The sequence below is a fragment of the Apteryx rowi genome, unplaced genomic scaffold, assembly GCF_003343035.1.
Source record: "Apteryx rowi isolate R43461 unplaced genomic scaffold, aptRow1 scaffold_665, whole genome shotgun sequence".
Lineage (NCBI taxonomy): Eukaryota > Metazoa > Chordata > Aves > Apterygiformes > Apterygidae > Apteryx > Apteryx rowi.
Genome location: NW_020450944.1, coordinates 44,688 through 61,874, shown reverse-complemented (window position 1 = coordinate 61,874; position 17,187 = coordinate 44,688). Strand labels below are relative to the sequence as shown.

General features: G+C 45.0%; 1 protein-coding gene across 1 annotated transcript in view; it reads right to left on the bottom strand.

Annotated features, from left to right (window-relative positions):
* The window catches only part of HDAC7 (histone deacetylase 7), a 126,244-nt gene extending 122,661 nt beyond the window's left edge, over positions 1-3,583 (bottom strand). The window contains exon 1 of the mRNA XM_026085360.1: positions 3,485-3,583. Within this exon, the coding sequence (XP_025941145.1) occupies positions 3,485-3,503 (19 nt within the window). The 5' untranslated portion in view covers positions 3,504-3,583. The remainder of the gene's footprint in view (positions 1-3,484) is intronic.
* Between the last annotated feature and the right edge of the window lie 13,604 nt (positions 3,584-17,187).

Sequence of the window (17,187 nt, the reverse complement as noted above, 5' to 3'; positions counted from 1 at the left end):
GAACAACAGAATTACTGAACAGAAGTGGACCAAAAACTGATCTCTGAAGGTTCAGAACCTCATATATTACATGTTAGCCTTGTAAACTAGCTTAAGTCCAATTTCTGTATTAAATCGCACTCGAATGGTAGATGTTAAAGTTAGATACAGTGTAATGGCCTAAAACACATACCAGCGATCCTTCCTCCTTGTTAAGTTTATCTGCCCAAGTATCACATTAGACCTTATGGGCGAAGTGGGGCAGTGTTCTTCTCATTACCCAGGATGGTGTCCAAATCCTTTCCATAGTCACTGTTTCCTAGAACAGATCCTTCACTCTGTATCTGATTTACATTCTCTGTTCCCAGCTGCACAATCTTCTCGTGTTTTCTCATGTGAAATCACTTTACTTGCATGTGCACAGGTTTACCATGTTGCCAAGATTTCCCTATAGCAGCTGTCTTTACTCTTCATTACTTCCCTCACCAAAAAAACATTTCATCATCTTCAAACTTTATCAGTAATATTCTTTTTTTTTTCTAAGCCATTTGTAAAAATGCTAAATAGTACATCTCCAAGCTTCATTGCCTACCAGCACATGCGAGAGATCAACCTGTTCAGTGAGGATCTCCCAGTTAGAATAATTCTGAGAGGTCTCATTTTTCATGTTTTGTCCATGATGGATTTGATACCATCCTTTTGCAGCACCATGGCTGGGTTGTGCTAAACTCAAGTATAAGTCATTGGCTGCTTTTTCTAAAGTCCTTACTGGAAAGGCTTATGTTATCCAGATTTGAAGTAGACATCAGATATCTACTTTTAGCTGAGATGAATAGTCCCCAGAAAAGCCTTCTCCTCTGCTATGCCTGTGAAGGGAGCCAAGGCTGAGGAACTCAGCTGTGCATGTCCACATTTATTTGGATGAATTCTACACAAGAAGTCTGTATGTGTTTCAAAGGAGGCCAGTAAAGCCATTGGAAAGCATCCTAATCATATTGATCCCAGACTTTCTTCCCTGTTCCAAGGCAGAAGACAGGAATTTGGGATAACCCACCTGTTACAAAGCTTTTAGGAGATTTCCTTATCTGAAGCTCAGTTATAATATTATGGAGATTTACTATGAATTTTAAGGTATTGATCTTTCCCATCACCTCTCCCAAGGAGTTCTGATCCCCTGTGGTATTTCCTAGACTAAGATACTATTTACTATGCATCAGATTCCAGCAAAGACAGCAGGTATTGGAGACCACGGGGTTATACCAGATGAGGCTGAAAAGGAGAAACTGAAATGAGGGATACAAAGACATGGAGGCCATAAAATAACAGCATCTGGAATGTATTTAGTTGCACTCTGTGGACTCCTCAAACTGGAAGTCACTCCACTTTACCATGTCTTTGGCAGTGAAGCCTTAAGAAGTTCCCATCAAGGCCACTCGATCCTACCAGCACTTTGCAGTTCACAGCCCCTTTTGGCCACAGCACTGTGATCACTTGTGATATTGCATTGTTAATCAGGTCACTGAGCTTTACATCAAGGGAATGAAGTTAAAAAAAAATCCTGTAGGGCCCAGTTTAACCTCACAGTATAATCACAGAAATTCAGTGGCACAGGTGAAGGGGCAGCTGAACATGTGGGGAATGGGGAATGGGAAAAGTGGCAGGAATTACTGAAGGTAACTTCACTCCCCAAACCAGCTACTGCTGCATCTCTCTGATTTCCCACCTATGCTTTTTCAGTGTAAAGGACTCCAGAGTTTACAAGATTGCTAAGGACGAGTACCATGACCCAGCAATATTTTTCTGTGGCATGCCATGTTTCTGCATATTGCTTTTCCCCTGGTTTTCCAATGTAACATGAAGCTCAGGAAGGTAAGTAACACACTGCAAGTTATTCAGCAAATAGAAGAGCTGATACAAGTGAGAGAGGGGACTTTTTGACCTCAGACATCCTTAGTCATGGACCCTGGTCCTTTGTTCTCATTGTCGCCTAGCCACTGAAAGCAAAATAACTGATGGAAAGTTTGTATAATGGTGGAGTAGAGGGACTGCTAGACCAGTAAGGATATCATAGCTGACCTCCACAGCTCATAGCATGCTAGAGCTCAGAGAATGCAAACACCTTGAAAGGAAACTTTCATAAGCTGAGTGTATTTTAGCTGTTTGCAAAGGCCTCCCAGGAGGAGCAGGCTGTGAGGAAGTGCCAGGCATGCAGAGCTGTTTTGGTGCACGTCAAATGGAGCAAGTGCCCTGGGAAGCTCGGACTGGGGGAGCTGCTCTGTAGGAGGAGCTGGCAGGTTTACAATGTGCTATTTTCTGGAATGTGATTCTTCGGAAAGATCTTAAGAGATATATCTGGATTATGCCTTTGTGTCTCTTGGTGTCTCCCACGTAAATCAGTTACAATTTCAGGGGAAGGTAAGAATGGGACCCCATATTGGAAGTTGCAAGTTAGACAGCAGCTTCATCACTGGTCCTGAATTCCCTTAATTAATGTAAATTACATTGCTTCTGAAATGTCCTGTGCTAGGCAATGGGACCACGGGGCATGAGAGCCTCTTTCTTAGACAATGTATTTGTCTTCTGCTTTTTACCCACAAAACTATCTAAGCTGATCGCTCTGGCAAAACTAGACTCCAAATAACAATCTTTGCAGCTACAAAACACACTGCAGTTCTGCCTGCTTTCTGATGAGTTCCACAATATGGATTGCAGCAAGCAATGCTGGCCATGTTCTCTGCCCAGGACACAGAGGCTGCGAGTTGCTGATCTCCTGCATGGAGCAGAATTCCCTGTGCTCAAACTATCTCTTACTTCACCATTGAAAACAGACGAAAATTCCTATGAGCCTGTTAAAGGCAGGGAACAGAAATGACATGGATACTGCCATGAAAGTTTGCAGCATCTGCACAGCACAGTCCTCACCTTTGAAATCAAGTGCCACCAGACTGCAGACATAAGCATGCTTAGTGCTGTCCCACCGTGTGGCTTTCCAAGCTGCTCTTTTAAAGTGTTGCCCCCGGACTGCACAGTGTCAAAGCTGTGGGGAAGATTTTCCCTCGGAGCCCAGCTCGGAGTCACGCTTGATTGCATCATTTTTGTTTTCCTTTCTTTTGCTTTTAAGATCAGGATTCCTCCCACCTTGCTGAAAACCCAGGCTTTATTCAGATTCACAAGGGTAAGAGGGGAGCTGGTGGGTGGACCGAGTCCAGGTATACAGCTGGGTGACAAAGCCGACTCCAGTGCACAGTGTCCGATGGGGACAGCATTAGCACGTTCTCAGGCAGCGCTGGTTGGGGTTTGAGAGTTTAACGCTTATAGCATCTGCTTTTTCACCACACACTTGTGCTATATGATACCTCTGCAGCCTGAGAGAAATGAGAGAGGACCCCAGCACACAGGCACTTCAGGAACAAACACAAGCACCCACCAGAGCGGTTTAATCCCACGCGGAAACAGTCGCATTTGCAGATCTAGTGACCAGCAGAGTCACTAGCAGACTACTCACCCTGGCTTTGTCCTTGCATCCAGAGGAATTAAAGCCCTTGGAGATGAGGTCTCATTGTTCAAGATATTGCTTAAGGGAGGCAGCTGCTTTCTTTATATCTCAAGATTCACTAAAGTTCAGGAAGAGAGAGAGAGAGAGAAAGAGAGGGGAAGGCGAAAGGGGAGGGACTGAGAGAAAGGCCCAGAGGCCGTATAGAATGACAATGGAAGGAAATGCTTTATCAAACCTAGAAAGCCAACCCTGTCCTGGGAACACAGAGGGAGAAAAAAACTTGCAGAAGAAAAGCGAGTTCAGCTGCCCTGGGTTCCTCCCTTGGCAGCACAAACCCTCCTCCCCCAGCCCCTCTAGTCAAAAACACAATGCAACCGGGTGAAAGCCCTCCGACTCAACCACTTTCTCTTCATCAAATAGAGAGACGTCTCCTTTCTTAAAAAAAAAAAAAAAAAACAACACCCAACAACTAAACCCTGCCCGGGAATGGGAATGTGACGCTCTTCCCCCCTCCCCCGGCTCCAGCCTTCCAAGTTTCTATGAGTCAAACGTTTGCAATGTGTTACCGAAATGTTACCAATCTGGAATGCAGCATCCGAGAGGGTTTAGCTAATAAAACTTTTGTTTGTTGGCTGGGAGAAAGTTGTCACCGGGGAGAATTCGATTCTTCTTCCTTTTGTTTTTCCCAGCTAGTGTCTTATCCAGAGAGGGTTAACTACTGTGTAATGCTGACATTAAATGAGTGTGGCATTAACCCAGTGTTCCCTGACTGAAGTGAGACGGGAAATCACACTGTTACGTGAGAAAGGAAGGGAAACAGTAAATCTGATATAGCAGGTGGGAAACTGAGGACCAGAGAGAAATTGTACAGACATCCTGAAATACAGCTAGGAACAGGCCCAGATCTAAACTTCTGAAGCACAAGTTTTCACACACAGGCTTTGAGATTTTCAGATCAAAAAAGCACCATTTCATCATCTAACAGTCCGCAGGTTTGTCCCAAGATACGAACTTTCATCCAAGATAACCAGTTACTAAGCCCAAAATCTAATGCCCGCTACAGCGCTTTCCAGAAGTATCTGCTCTGGATTTGCACACATCAAGCATCTCAATTTTGTCCTCAATAGCTTAACAGCCTAACAAGGAACACTTTTTAATGATGTTAAAATAGCCACCAAAACCAATGCCTTTTTTTTCTCATTTGACTATGCCTGGCTTTAACCCCTGGAAATTTATTATTTTTATGCATTTTATCACTTAAAAATCTAGTCAAATCCAGTATTTTCCAGAGCTGATAAGTATGTATCAGAATAATCATTTTGGAAGCTGATGGTTTTTTTTGATAAGCAGAACAGATTAAGTTACTTCAATGTCTTGCTGCAAATCAAGCCCTCCCCTGTTCCCACTGCTATGGGATGAGTCAATCTCTGCCCCATTTGAAGCCACCCTTTCTTTCAAGGATTTCTGTCTAGGGAGAAACATAGAGATTTCGAACATGGAGTCAATTGTGATCATAAAAAAAAGTCAGTGTAAGGATTTTAGTTTGAATTTATTGAAAAAAGAGTTTCAGATGAGGTCAAAGCTACTGGTTAAACTATTTCTGTTCAGCTCCCTTCAGTTCTGCTCGGCAGCAGGACACCCATGTGCAGATGCCTCTTTTTGCATATGTTTCCAGGTACCCTAACGTGCTAAATGCCATTATAACACTGGGTAAAAGTTTCGAAAGTATGGAGGTCACTTAGATGACCAAATCTAATTTTCAATAAAGGTTTAGGCACTTACAAGGAAAACTGATGGGAAATAAAGAGAGAGCTTCCTCTCTGGTCATTCAAAAGAAGCTCTGTGCACTTCCTCAGCCTTCTGCCAGCAGATCTCAATCTGAGTCCTGTTGGCCATACTCACTGGGTGTCCTAGGGCTGCTGGAGGGTGCAATTCCATCTGAGAAAGCATTCCTGCCAGAAGTCTTCCCAAGCTCCCCTTGTAGCAATTAATGAAGCATGTGGCTGCAGGACAGGCTTCCTGCTCTGGCCAAGAACATACCTTGCAGAAAGGCTCCTTGTTTCCTGACAGGTCAACGACCTGATCAACTCTTCCCATGGCTGCACAAAAACCAGAGAAGCCCACCCTGGGGCAGCCCATGGTCAACTTAAGGCACTCTGGGTGCTCCAAGATGAGATTTTGTTGCATGCCTGCTCTTGGCTCCATTTCCAATGCTCTCTCCTTCCTGTCCCTGCTGATTCTCCAGGATCTTGACCCCATCATTACCGACCCCTCACTCCTCGTTGCTCTTCTTTGGAAACAAGCCACTGGTGTTTGTGCTAAAGGCCAGAGGACCACCTATGAGCTGAGGAACACAGGTGCAGCATCTTCCACCAGATCTGTGGAGGAACTTATGCCACAGCACAATAGTTTTGCAGCTCTGAGCTTCTGAGCATCTCACTCATGGTGGGAGAAGAGCCCTTAGTTAATGTCCAGGGAGAGTGCATGAGGATTATCAGGCAYCTGAGGGCAGGGACCTGCCTCTAATGCAAAGATGGAGGGACTGTCCTTCTTCACTGCTTGCAGGCCTTAGTCTTTCCAGGAGGTGGCTCCTTCCACCTGGGATTCTCAGCTCCAAACCATTTCCAAGGCTTGTAGCCTTCACCCTTTTGGAAGGACCCTACCCTCTTCCTGCCTCACCCATCTCCATCCTAAGAGTCCCTCCAATATTGGTAGCTGGCCTAATGTAGGAGGCCTAGCTTCAAATTTTGCCTCTATCTGAGGGAAGGAAAATCTCCGGCAGCCAGGAGAATCCTTCCAGGAGCCTTGCAAGAGTATGGACTCCACCTCTTTTATTGAAGTTGCCCTGCTTTTTACAAAGACATCATCAGGCCTCATACCAGGAGCACAGCAAGTGCACAGAGCCCTTGGACACTATCGATGATCATCTCTGATGGAGTATTCTGTCAGAACAACTGGATCCTCTGACCCACTCCTGAATTGAAGAATGATAGTCAACCTGCCCTGGCCATTTCCAGCCCAAGGACATTTTATGTTTAATGGCACCTGGAACGACATCAGTGGGAAAAAGGGAATATGGTGGTCTTTCCTCCACCTCTAAAAACCAAGCAATATCAGTTGTGTTCTAGCAGGTAGATCTGAATTCCTCAGACTAGAAAAAGCTAAAGTCTTCTCAACAGCTAAAGTTCAGTTTTGCTGTCCCAAGGAGGAAGGACAAAACTGTTGATTTGTCATCACGATGGGCAGCAACAAAATTCAAAATCATGGCAATGGTAGGGCAAAGTCTGGAATGGGCCTGGGAGGGGTCAGTCAGACTTCAGAGAGCTGTGACTGAAGGTCCTGCTCTCATGTCCTGCCACATTGCTCTGATTTTGCTTGTAGGCTGAGACTTGGTCTCAGTGTAGCAAGTACTGGACATGCTGTATGATCCAGACATTATCTGTATTCTGTGTGAATGAGTGTGAAGGGCCTTCACCATGGCCCATTTGCTCTCAGATGCCCTCCTCCACCTCTGGTCCTTTCTCCAGTACCAGATTCACTGTCTCGGCCCGTGATTCCCTTCTCCTCCCCCTGCTCACCCCACAGGATGTCTTTTTCTAGGCCACTGCCTTCCCAGGAACTGTACTGAGTCTTTTACTCCCCTTCCAGCACAGCCTGTTTGAGAAGGGAGAGCACAACCAGCCTCAACACCTCCCTCTGTCCTCGGCTGCTCTCAAAGTTGAGGTGAGTAAGCACAGAAATGTCTTGTTTTTCCGTTCCAGTGGTGCACAGGTATGAGTTGGACACTCAAGCTCTGGACAACCAGGATGGAGGCAGGCTCAAAGCTCAACAAAGTTTTGGGACCCTTGATGTGAAATCTGACACACAGACAGCTTCGGGACTCAATCTGAGCAGGAGGGCTTGATGATATATGTTGTAGGTGGAGGCACCAACCCCCAACTTGAATACTGTGTTCAATGTCTGGGGTCTTTTGCTGATCTACTCCTATACCTACAAACAAATGGATATGTGTGTGCACATGACATACAAATGCACTAAATCACAAATTCATCGTGTTTTCAGTGTTGGACAGAGAACAGAATAAATCCAAGCAGCTACAAAGAACTAATAGCCACTACAAAATCCTAGTCACGGGATCAGTGCAGTGAAGTAACTGCCACCCAATCCATATATTTACCACAATGCTGTCTACATGAATTATCTCATAGATTATTTTATAGCTCCATTAGCTGAAAGAGATCACTAGATCTTTTCATGTAACTTCCTGTTTCATTATCTTTCAGTTGGTGAACTCTTTGCATTTGGTTAAAGCATCTCCTGCCTGGAAAGGCACCTGTCTGGATTAGATGACAAGAAGAAGGAAAAAAATGAGCTACATTACTTGGGAGAATAATCAGTAATTCCTTTGTCTGATTTACTTCTTATTTGATTTTGTCTGGCTTCAGTTTCCATCCATTGTGTTCTTGTATTCTTCTCTAGGAGTTTACCAAGGAGACGGTCATTTGCAGAAGCACAGTCGCACTACTAGTGTGGCACCTTTCAAAATATTTGTGAACAGCAAATATTTATCTGAAATATCAGCTCAGTAGAAGCTGAATAAAGTTTAATACAAGCAGATCCTTAAATTATTTTTCTACATCTTTGTCCCAAGAATCATTAGAATCTGAAAATTGTAGAGACTTATATCAGTTCACTGGGGGGGGTGGAACARTATCTAAATAATCCAAATAATCCTAAATGATCCAAATGACTGAAAAACAAACTAGGGTTGTACAAATAACTGATGGTTTAAAGAAAAGTAGTGGTGCAACCAAAATGGAATAATTTAGATTTTCTGGCAAATCAAGACAGTTTTTTTCAAGTAGAAAGATCTTTTCTTTTGTTTTGTTTGAACTCCAATTAATAGTTTTAATTCATATCAAGGCATTTGATATTAAATAAAAGTGTCGGTTCAAAATACTCTGGGAGATGGTGGTAGGAATCAAATCCAGCTGTAAGCAGGCTAAGCAGGTCCATGGCTACAATGTAGGGACCAGTCTCTGCTAGTGTTATAGCATGAATTTGGAGTGAAGCCTCTTGCTTCCAGAGAATGAACAAAACTTCAGGACTGTCAAGGACTCCTTGAAAGTCTATAGAAAGCTGTTCTGCTGCATATGATGAATATGGCTTTTTTCTTTCTGGAGGTGCCAGATGCCAAATATTCAGTCTCTTAGTTAAGTACACTAAATATTAAATAGGGGAAATCGTAGTGGCTGGTGTGCACCACTGGCAGAGTTTAGATGCGGAACATGGCTGTCCCTGAGCATCGTACATGGTCCCTTAATAGGAAGAAACATAATGATTCCCTGATTTTGTGAACTGCACCTATGGCAGGGAGTTCTGGCAGTTCTTATGCCAGAACTACTCAAAATACAGGTGGCATTTTGGGCAAATATTCTCAGAAGAAATGCAAACCAGATTTAGAGCACTGTATTCACTCCAGGTGAAACCCAACACTGATTTTTCAAGATAATGTGAATATTTGTAGTGTATCAGGGTATTTTAAAAACCTACTGTTCAGATTTAGATCTGCTTATGTTTTAATGGTACTGTTCATGCCTCCTTTCTATAATAGTCCCCCCAGCCTGTATGGAAAGCACTGCATTTGTGTAATGGTCTGTCACTTGGACTTAGTCATTAATAAAGGCTATGCCATCAGAGTTATGGTAAAGGACCTGACTATCCTTCATTCAGCACACAGCTTACTAACCTCTGGTACAACAGTGTTTCCTTTTTCTAGCTCTCGAGGTGGCTGTTATGTCTAGTACTAGGAACATCTGTAGGGCTGGATTTCTCTTGGGTGGCAACATCCCACGTTTCATGGCTATTTTGACTGTGGCAGCACTTAACAATCCTGCCTGGGATCAATCCCAGCATGCAGTTTTTGACCTTCTCCTTTTAGTGTTGGGCACCAGTGCGACCAAATACTGTAGCCCCTGCCCCACCCCGATATAGGAAAGTGCCAAAGGAAAAGAAACAGAAGAATAGATAAGTAATGATGGGAGACAGGCAATGGAAAAAAGAAGGGAAAGTGTTTGGGAATCAAGGGCTCAAAGTTAGGATGAGAAAGTCCCAGTGGGGGATGTTGATCAGAGTCCCTGACAGCCCTGCTGCTCTTAGACAGTGGCAAGGGAGCTCAGGGAATCCCTGTGAGCCCTGAGTGGATGATGGAGTAGACACAGTCCCTGCATCCTGCTCCCCCCTCCTGGTGATGGAGGACCAGGAGGAAGTTGAGGGGGTTGCATGACATGGTGGGCCTAATGTGGCGAGAGCAGAGAGGAAGAGGTGATAGAGAAATGGAGCCAGGACCTTGTAGGAGGTGCTAGAGGGGCCAGGAGAGGGAGTGCAGTCTGGTACACTTGAGGGAGACCTGCACCCTGGTGCAGGATCTTCTCTTCATTGAAGTAGGGGTAGGAACCAGGGTACTCACAACATGTGGCATGATCACACCCATGCCCACTGCTCCCTACAGGATTTCCAGGAGATGTCCCTGGAGGGCAGCAGGCTAAGGTCTGAATAGAAGCTGGTCCCTGTGATATCTTGCCCTCCCTGGATGGTAAGATGTCCTACCAAGGGGCTGAATACAAATCCCACTGTCCATCACCAGAGCATTTGTGGACCCTTGACAATACTACTTAAGGAGTTTCCCTGGTGGCCCTTCAGCTAGGTGAGAAAAGGGCAAGAGAGAAAAGCCTATTCAGAAAGACAACAGATGCCACAATGATAAATATGTGGCTGTTCCCCCTTGCCTTTGCCAGGCTGTCTCATACACACAAATACAGATTCTCTCCTCTCCATGACTACAGCGTGGCAGCAGAAGTGCATCTCCTTTCAGCTCACCCATTTATCTATCAAGGGGCTATTCTCTTATATGAAGATTTGCTGGGTACTGCACAAGGCAACTACAGATATCTGAACTGCAGTTCACTTTCTGTCACATCAGGGATTCAATATGTGCCTCTGTCACCCTTGTTCTGGGTAGTGGCATCACTAAGTCACCTTTTCTGGTTTCATTTGCAGAGGGATTCAACAGTGTCATGCTGCCAGAATGACAATGGCACATTTTTCCTTTTCCCCTTTTAACAACAAAAAGCAGCCTGATGGACCAGGTATTGCAAAACTGATCATGGGTGGCTGAATGCCTCTCTTGGAAAAAGGGTATCTGTATATTCTGCTGAAAGGTGGGAAGTGGGACAAGAGCAGCAAAAATCAGGCTCATAAGGCACAGCCATGAGCATCACCTGGAGGGGAACCCCCCTATGTGTCTTTTCACCTGGATTTTACTGCCTCATCTCATTATACATTTGAATTTTAGAACAGCAGCAGCAAACTGTGGTCACTGCTCACTTCTGAGACCCTGTCAGAAACAAGAAAAATTGAAGACAATCAGAAACAAACTCAGCAGGCCTTATCATCCTCTAAGTTACATCAAATACAGTCAGGAGTAAGTCAGTGAGGTTAGTGACATCAGAAAAGAGACAGCTAAGTGCAGAGGTCTTGAAATCAGTGTTCACTGCTGCTGGAGCGGAATCTCTCTCTCAGCCAGGGTCCAGCTTCACACACAGGCTAGTACCCATTAGAGGAAATGAATCTCATCATCCTGGTCACGCAAAAAAGCCCAGAGGGGTCTAGTGATACTTTTTTTCAAAGGGCATGCCATGGCTCCATTAGCAAGAGTGCCTGCATTTAGAGTGTGTATCCAGAAGTGCAGTTTCCCACTCCAGAGATGCTTAGAAATACAAAATACATAGCTTCCAAGTTTTGTCCTAGGTCATCACGTACCACATTAAGTGGTATCTCTTCATTTCTGGACAAGATGCATGTGTATTCTTGGAAGGAACTGAGACAAATGGGCTCTGAGAACCTGTTTCTCCCTGCAACGCAACAGGCTGTCTTAAGGCATACAGCTTTGGAAGTCCTCAGACTGTCCCAGGCACCCACACTGGGCCCCAAAGTTTTTAGACTGATGTGACTTTCTCTAGATGCTGGAATATTTGAGAAAAAACACAGACAGCAAGAGCTACTGTATGCAAACAGAGCAGGACAGGTCCTATGAACTGCCTGGCAAGCCCTGGTCCAGTTTACATCGAAGAGATTATTCATATACTCTTCTACCCTCATTTAATTAAATGAGTGCAACAGCCATTTAGTTCATCTGGTGACATCCTGGGGTGTGAACAATAGGACAGTTGTCTCCACTGTAGCTTTGGGGTCCAAAGCTTGTTTCTGAAGAATGGTGCTTACTCTTCAAAATCACCTTGATGAAAATTGTTTCATCTGCTTTTATTCCTATTAGCATCTGGAATTAGATTTATGTCAGTGTCTCTACTTGGCCTAGCTTCCTAGGTTCCTGTTATATTAGAGACTAGGGAGGAAATCATCTCTCTTTAAGGTAAACATCTACATTTCATGAGAAGGATCATATATAAGATGATGAATATGCTGCCTACATCTCTAATGACCGTGTGGGAGCCTGGACAACTAGGTCAGATGGAAACTCCTCCATTGCAGCAGGTTGAGATGAAGTCCATACTTCACCTCTTCTGTCTGGAGGAAAGGGAAAGAAATTTTAGCATCCCCAGTTTGCTCACAGTCATTGGTTGTGTAGGTCTTTCAGGCACTAAAGACTGCAGGGACAAGTACTAGCCCAATGGCTTTAGAAGAGACTGGTACTGAAGGGAAAAAGACCACAATGCTTTGTCTGTTGGTCTAGAAAAGTGAGATCTCATATTAAGCCCTGAGTAATTTCAATCCATGTATTCCAGAGAGTGATCTAGGCTTCAGCTGCAGACGCAACCAATTGCGGTGGGAACTTGAAAAAAGTGAGAGGAGGAAACAACCTCTGTTCTCTAGCTAATGAAGCAGCAGTTTAAGTCACCTTTATCAAGAAACAACATATGGCAACAACTGAAACCCTTCAGCATCTCTCTTCTGTGGCAAATCATCCCCTCTGGTAGAACAGAATGAGATGATGATCTGGCCTCAGCTGTCCCCAGAGTGAAGTCTGTGCACCTGGGTCCCAACCGCTGTACTTAGTGGCTCAGCTGGTTGATGTACTGCGTGGCAGTGGCTCAGCTGGTCCCAACGAGCAGAAAATTAGGCTTGTTCCAGCTCCATAAAAGCCAAACTATTTCCAAGTTCTCCAAATGAATCCCCGAATCTTGAGCAGTCCATCCAGTGCTCTGATTAGCAGCTGCAAGTCCACAAGAGTTTGGACTTTCTGATTCAAAGACAGTCTCTGAGCTGCAGTCCCTTCAAAGTTAAGAGGTCTGAAACATAAAGTCAGTCTGTGTAAGGAGGCTGCCCCAGAAGCACAGGCTCTGAAAACACAGGGTGTCCCAGGCAGTCCTGTCCTGGAGAAGCCCTACAATTCCTGGCTCCAATCATTCTGCACAGAGAATTGTTCAAGAACCGTATCTTTGTTGCTCAGAGTATTAGCTGAGCTTGAACACAGTTGGGTGAGCAGAAACCAGGCAGATACCATTTGGGACTGAGACTGTTTCTGTGAGGAGTTTTACCATGCCTGAAACAACTGTAAAACATTCAGATTTTGATCTTTTTTTTCCAGGTGAAAAACTGTTCTTCTTGGAATTTTTCTGACTGACTCAGTTCTCAGTTCAGGTAAAAGAACCTGATATCCTGAAAGAGGAAAAAGGAAAAATAAAAATAATGATCATGGGGAAAGATTTGAGGGGAAAGGAAATGGCCGTGGTAGAGATATGCTTAGAAGAGAGTTTGGCAATCAGCCACACAGAATTCAGTGCTCCCAAACAGGGTCATTCCTGCACTTGGTCTCAGCCAAGAGCCAATAATGAATTACAAACTTTTACCTGGTTGGATATTTACATCATTTGCATGTTGGGTGTAAGGGCTGAGACTTATTTCACACAGAACAAATTGCCAAAAGTAAAGTATTTCAAAGACCAGTTAGAGATAAGGGATGCTGCTTTGTTTAACAAAGAGATATTTACATATCTGAGGAAGTGAGGCAATCCTAACTAACTAAGACTGACCAAACGGTCTCCTAGGAGGAAGAATGAGCTTTGGGGTGAAAGATTAAAATCTTTCTGGGTTTCAAATGGGAGCAGGCCAGCCATGAAAGCTCACCTTCTACCAAACTGGAGAAACCAAAAGATGTTGTGTGGTGGCTTGAGCACTGGAGGCAGTTGGGATGGTGGATCTAAGGAGGTTCCTGAAGGTGTTCGTGGTGGGTGTCCTCTCTGAAGGGTTCATGATGGACACCCATTAAAGGAAGATTTTCCTTGTGGGTGAGTTCTCTGATGGAGACTCCCAAATAAGTTCTGTCTCTAACAGAGACAACCCGAAGTCTAAGGCAAACTCTGAATGCCACCCTGCAGGACAGTTAGACAGTCAGCTGGGTAAGAGAGAGAGAGAGAGAGAGAGAGAGAGAGAGAGAGAGAGAGAGACATCTGACTGTTGTGACCTCAGTATAAACAGTTCAGAAGTAGTAGGTTTTTCATTTCTTCACCTACATCTCGCAAAACCATTTGGAATTGTGCCAGTTATTTTGGAGGTTATGTGTAAATGACTTATTCTGCTTCAACTTAACTTGGCTAGAGTCAGAGGCAAGTTAAGGAAACTAGATAACAAAGCATCCCTTACCAAAAGCATATAGAGAGTCTATATACCAAGATATTGGAAAATCTTAGAATTTCCTTTTTTCCCAACACTGCCCCATTGTACAGGAGAGGGTATCACAATTGGGTCCAGTTTCAGCAGCAAGGGCTGGGCAGATACTTTAAGCACAATGGAAAGGGGCAACAGACGTGTCTCCCAGTGACACAGAGCAACAAGGAAGGCTCTGTGGCTGGCAGAAGGATTTTGTGCACATCTGCACCCCTGCAGTCACAGGGAACATCTCCCAGAGTTGCTGGTGTTGCATAAACCCTTGTGTGAGGACAGGGATGGAGGACCTGAAGTGCACGTGGCCTCTCTGGCACAGAGTGTTTGTAGTCTACTGAAAAGGTCAGCTCTGGACTGGAAGAAGAAAGTGGGCATCAAGGAGACCATGAGGAAATGAAGGTCATACAGAGCTTTTGGCATGGAGTAACTGTGTGTATGCTTGTGGGGAAGAGGGAGAATGTGAGCACATATAGACTCCCACTGTGGCTATGGCTGAGGGGTTCATGCAACAGAAGGATTTGGAAAGTGGCATCCAGCAGACTTTGGAGGTGGGAATGGAGAGATCCAGGGAGCGAGCAAGCAGTGAGCAGGCCTTCAGGAACCATGTTGTGACTCCTCTTTTGAAGGAAAGCATGTGTCTAGCTGCTTTGAACTTCTCTGTTGTTGTGCAAATGCTAAGCCCCACTGCTCTAATCTGTGTTGGCATTTTCCAAGAGCACTTCTTTAAGGCTTTATCATTAAAACAGCAATCCACTATACATTCCAGTGGGCTCCTGAAATCCCTAGCTAAGTACACAGCGCTCTGAAAGGGATATCTTCACGTAGTCTGTAAGCACTTATTTGCCAGCTGTTCATACAGATTCCCCATGGATAGACCCCCTTGCACGTAAGGATGTACATGGAGTGGAAGAATTTCAAAATTTCAGGAAATTTAAGGTGAATTGTAGAATAGCAAAGAGGAACATAAAGACATATAGGGAGAACTCTCTCACCATGTGGGGTGGGTCTGGACTGCTTAGACACTGCCAGAAGAGGCTGTGCATACTCACAGGCAGTTGGAAAACTTTCTACAAACTTCCAATCTGCACAGCAGGCAAGTCTGGTTCCCCACTGTGGCCATGGGTCTGTCTGACATACAGTACAGACACATTTTCTTTGTCAAAGCCATTAGACCTTGGACACCCCCTTCTCAGCATGCGATGAAGTTTTCCGTGTTGCTCTCACCAGAGTAGCATGAGACAGAGGTGTTTTCCATATTTTCCAAGCCCTGTAGGTCTCTAAGGAATGAATAATATTCCTCTTCCCTAACCCTGTGTGGCCCAGCACAACCAGACATGGTGTTTCAGCACAGAATAACCTGTGTAGTTCTTCTGCAAGGTGAGATTTGCCTTAGCTGCCAGATGCCCCGGTGTGGATACAACAGCCTGGTAAAAAAGTTCCAGTATCTCGATAAGTGGGAGATTTGAGGACATGGCAGAAGGCCCTGCCACATTGCTTTCTGTGGTTGTGTGGCAGGAAACTTGAGCGGCTCCAGGGGCAGGGTCTGTCAGCAAGAGGGTTAGCAAAGCAGATGTCATGAACACTGGGTCTGTCAGCAAGGGCTTCTCTCCTGATACCCTCAGAAGGGTTGCACAGTCACATCAGTGTGGATAGTCAGTTCACTTGGGGTTGAGAGAGCTGAGAAAGTGTGGGGAGGAGGGGAAGGGTTCTTTAAATTGCATAGACACGGCCAGGTGTTCCAGTGGCCTTGCTAGCTAGAAACTACTCAAAAGAAGAATAGCATTCCCTTCCTATGCTGGAAAACTATACTCTATTATTGCTGTAACTAATGAGGCTGGGGCAAGTCTGAGATAATGTTTAGGAGTATAAAGGTGCAGATGGATTTCAAAAAGTCTGTGGGTAACAAACTCCTACTGAGATTGATGGGAATTAGGTATACAGCTTACAAGAGCTTGGTCTTTGCCTCTAGCAGCCCTGAGCCTGCTCTCACATCATCTGAGATCCACCTCCTTGCCTGAAAGGTGGGATGAGAAGGGGATTGCCAGGATGGCCCTTAGATACTAAGCAGGCCATTAGCGGCTTAAGAGCTGGAGCAGCAGCAGTCTGGGTGCATGAAGTGCCTGTGCAATGCAGGGGGAGGAGAGCTGCCTGGAGCAGTGTCTCTCCATAGAAGGCAGGAAACGAGCAGGTTTGTTTCTTCAGGGGGAGAAGAGTTATGTCTGCAAGTCATGCTGGCTAAAAATACTCCTCACAGTTGAGGACCAGGCTGTAAGAGAGAGTTCACTTCAGACAGCACAGGGGAAGGAAGGCACACGGGGGTCTTCGAGGAGCGCTAGGTGCCCCAGGTCTGGAGGGAAGATGGCAATGCTAGATGCGTGGCACTCTAGCCTACTCAGATCGCCAGAGGGCAGGCCTTGAAGTGATGTGGGGGGCTGATGGACCCTTACACTTCTAACCCCAGAGCAGACCTTCCCACAGGGATATACTTACTGACTGAGAGTGAGTCTATCAACTGTATTTCTCTTGGGATACCTCCCTTAGTGACTGTTCAGCCACCGGGAGTCCCAGCGAAGAACAAAGGCCAGGATAAACTTGTTTGTTTACCTAACTCCAAGCTTTTAGTAGCAGGGAAGGTGACAAGCTCATACACATGATGCCTCTCTGCATCACACCAGCACCTCCCTGGACAGCCTGTCCAAGAGCAGACTTGCTTGAATCATTTCATATGTTCTAGAGCTTTGGCTAGTGAAAAGGCATTTCAAATAATTTTTCTCCTTTTGAAAAGGCCGGTCCCTTGCGGACAACTCTGCTGCAAGGGCGTGAGGAGGAACTTGCCTGGCCTCAATCCCAGTAAATCACAGTTCAGAGACAGCTGAACTCCATTTTGTGATTATTAACCCCAACCCTACTCCATTTGTTTGGCCTGTCTGAGGCTATATATAGTGATGGGAGCAGGCATGGCCAGGGGACAATTGTGTGCAGCTGTTAAGTACAGCAGCCCCACTCCTTTTAAAAAAAAAAAAAAAAAA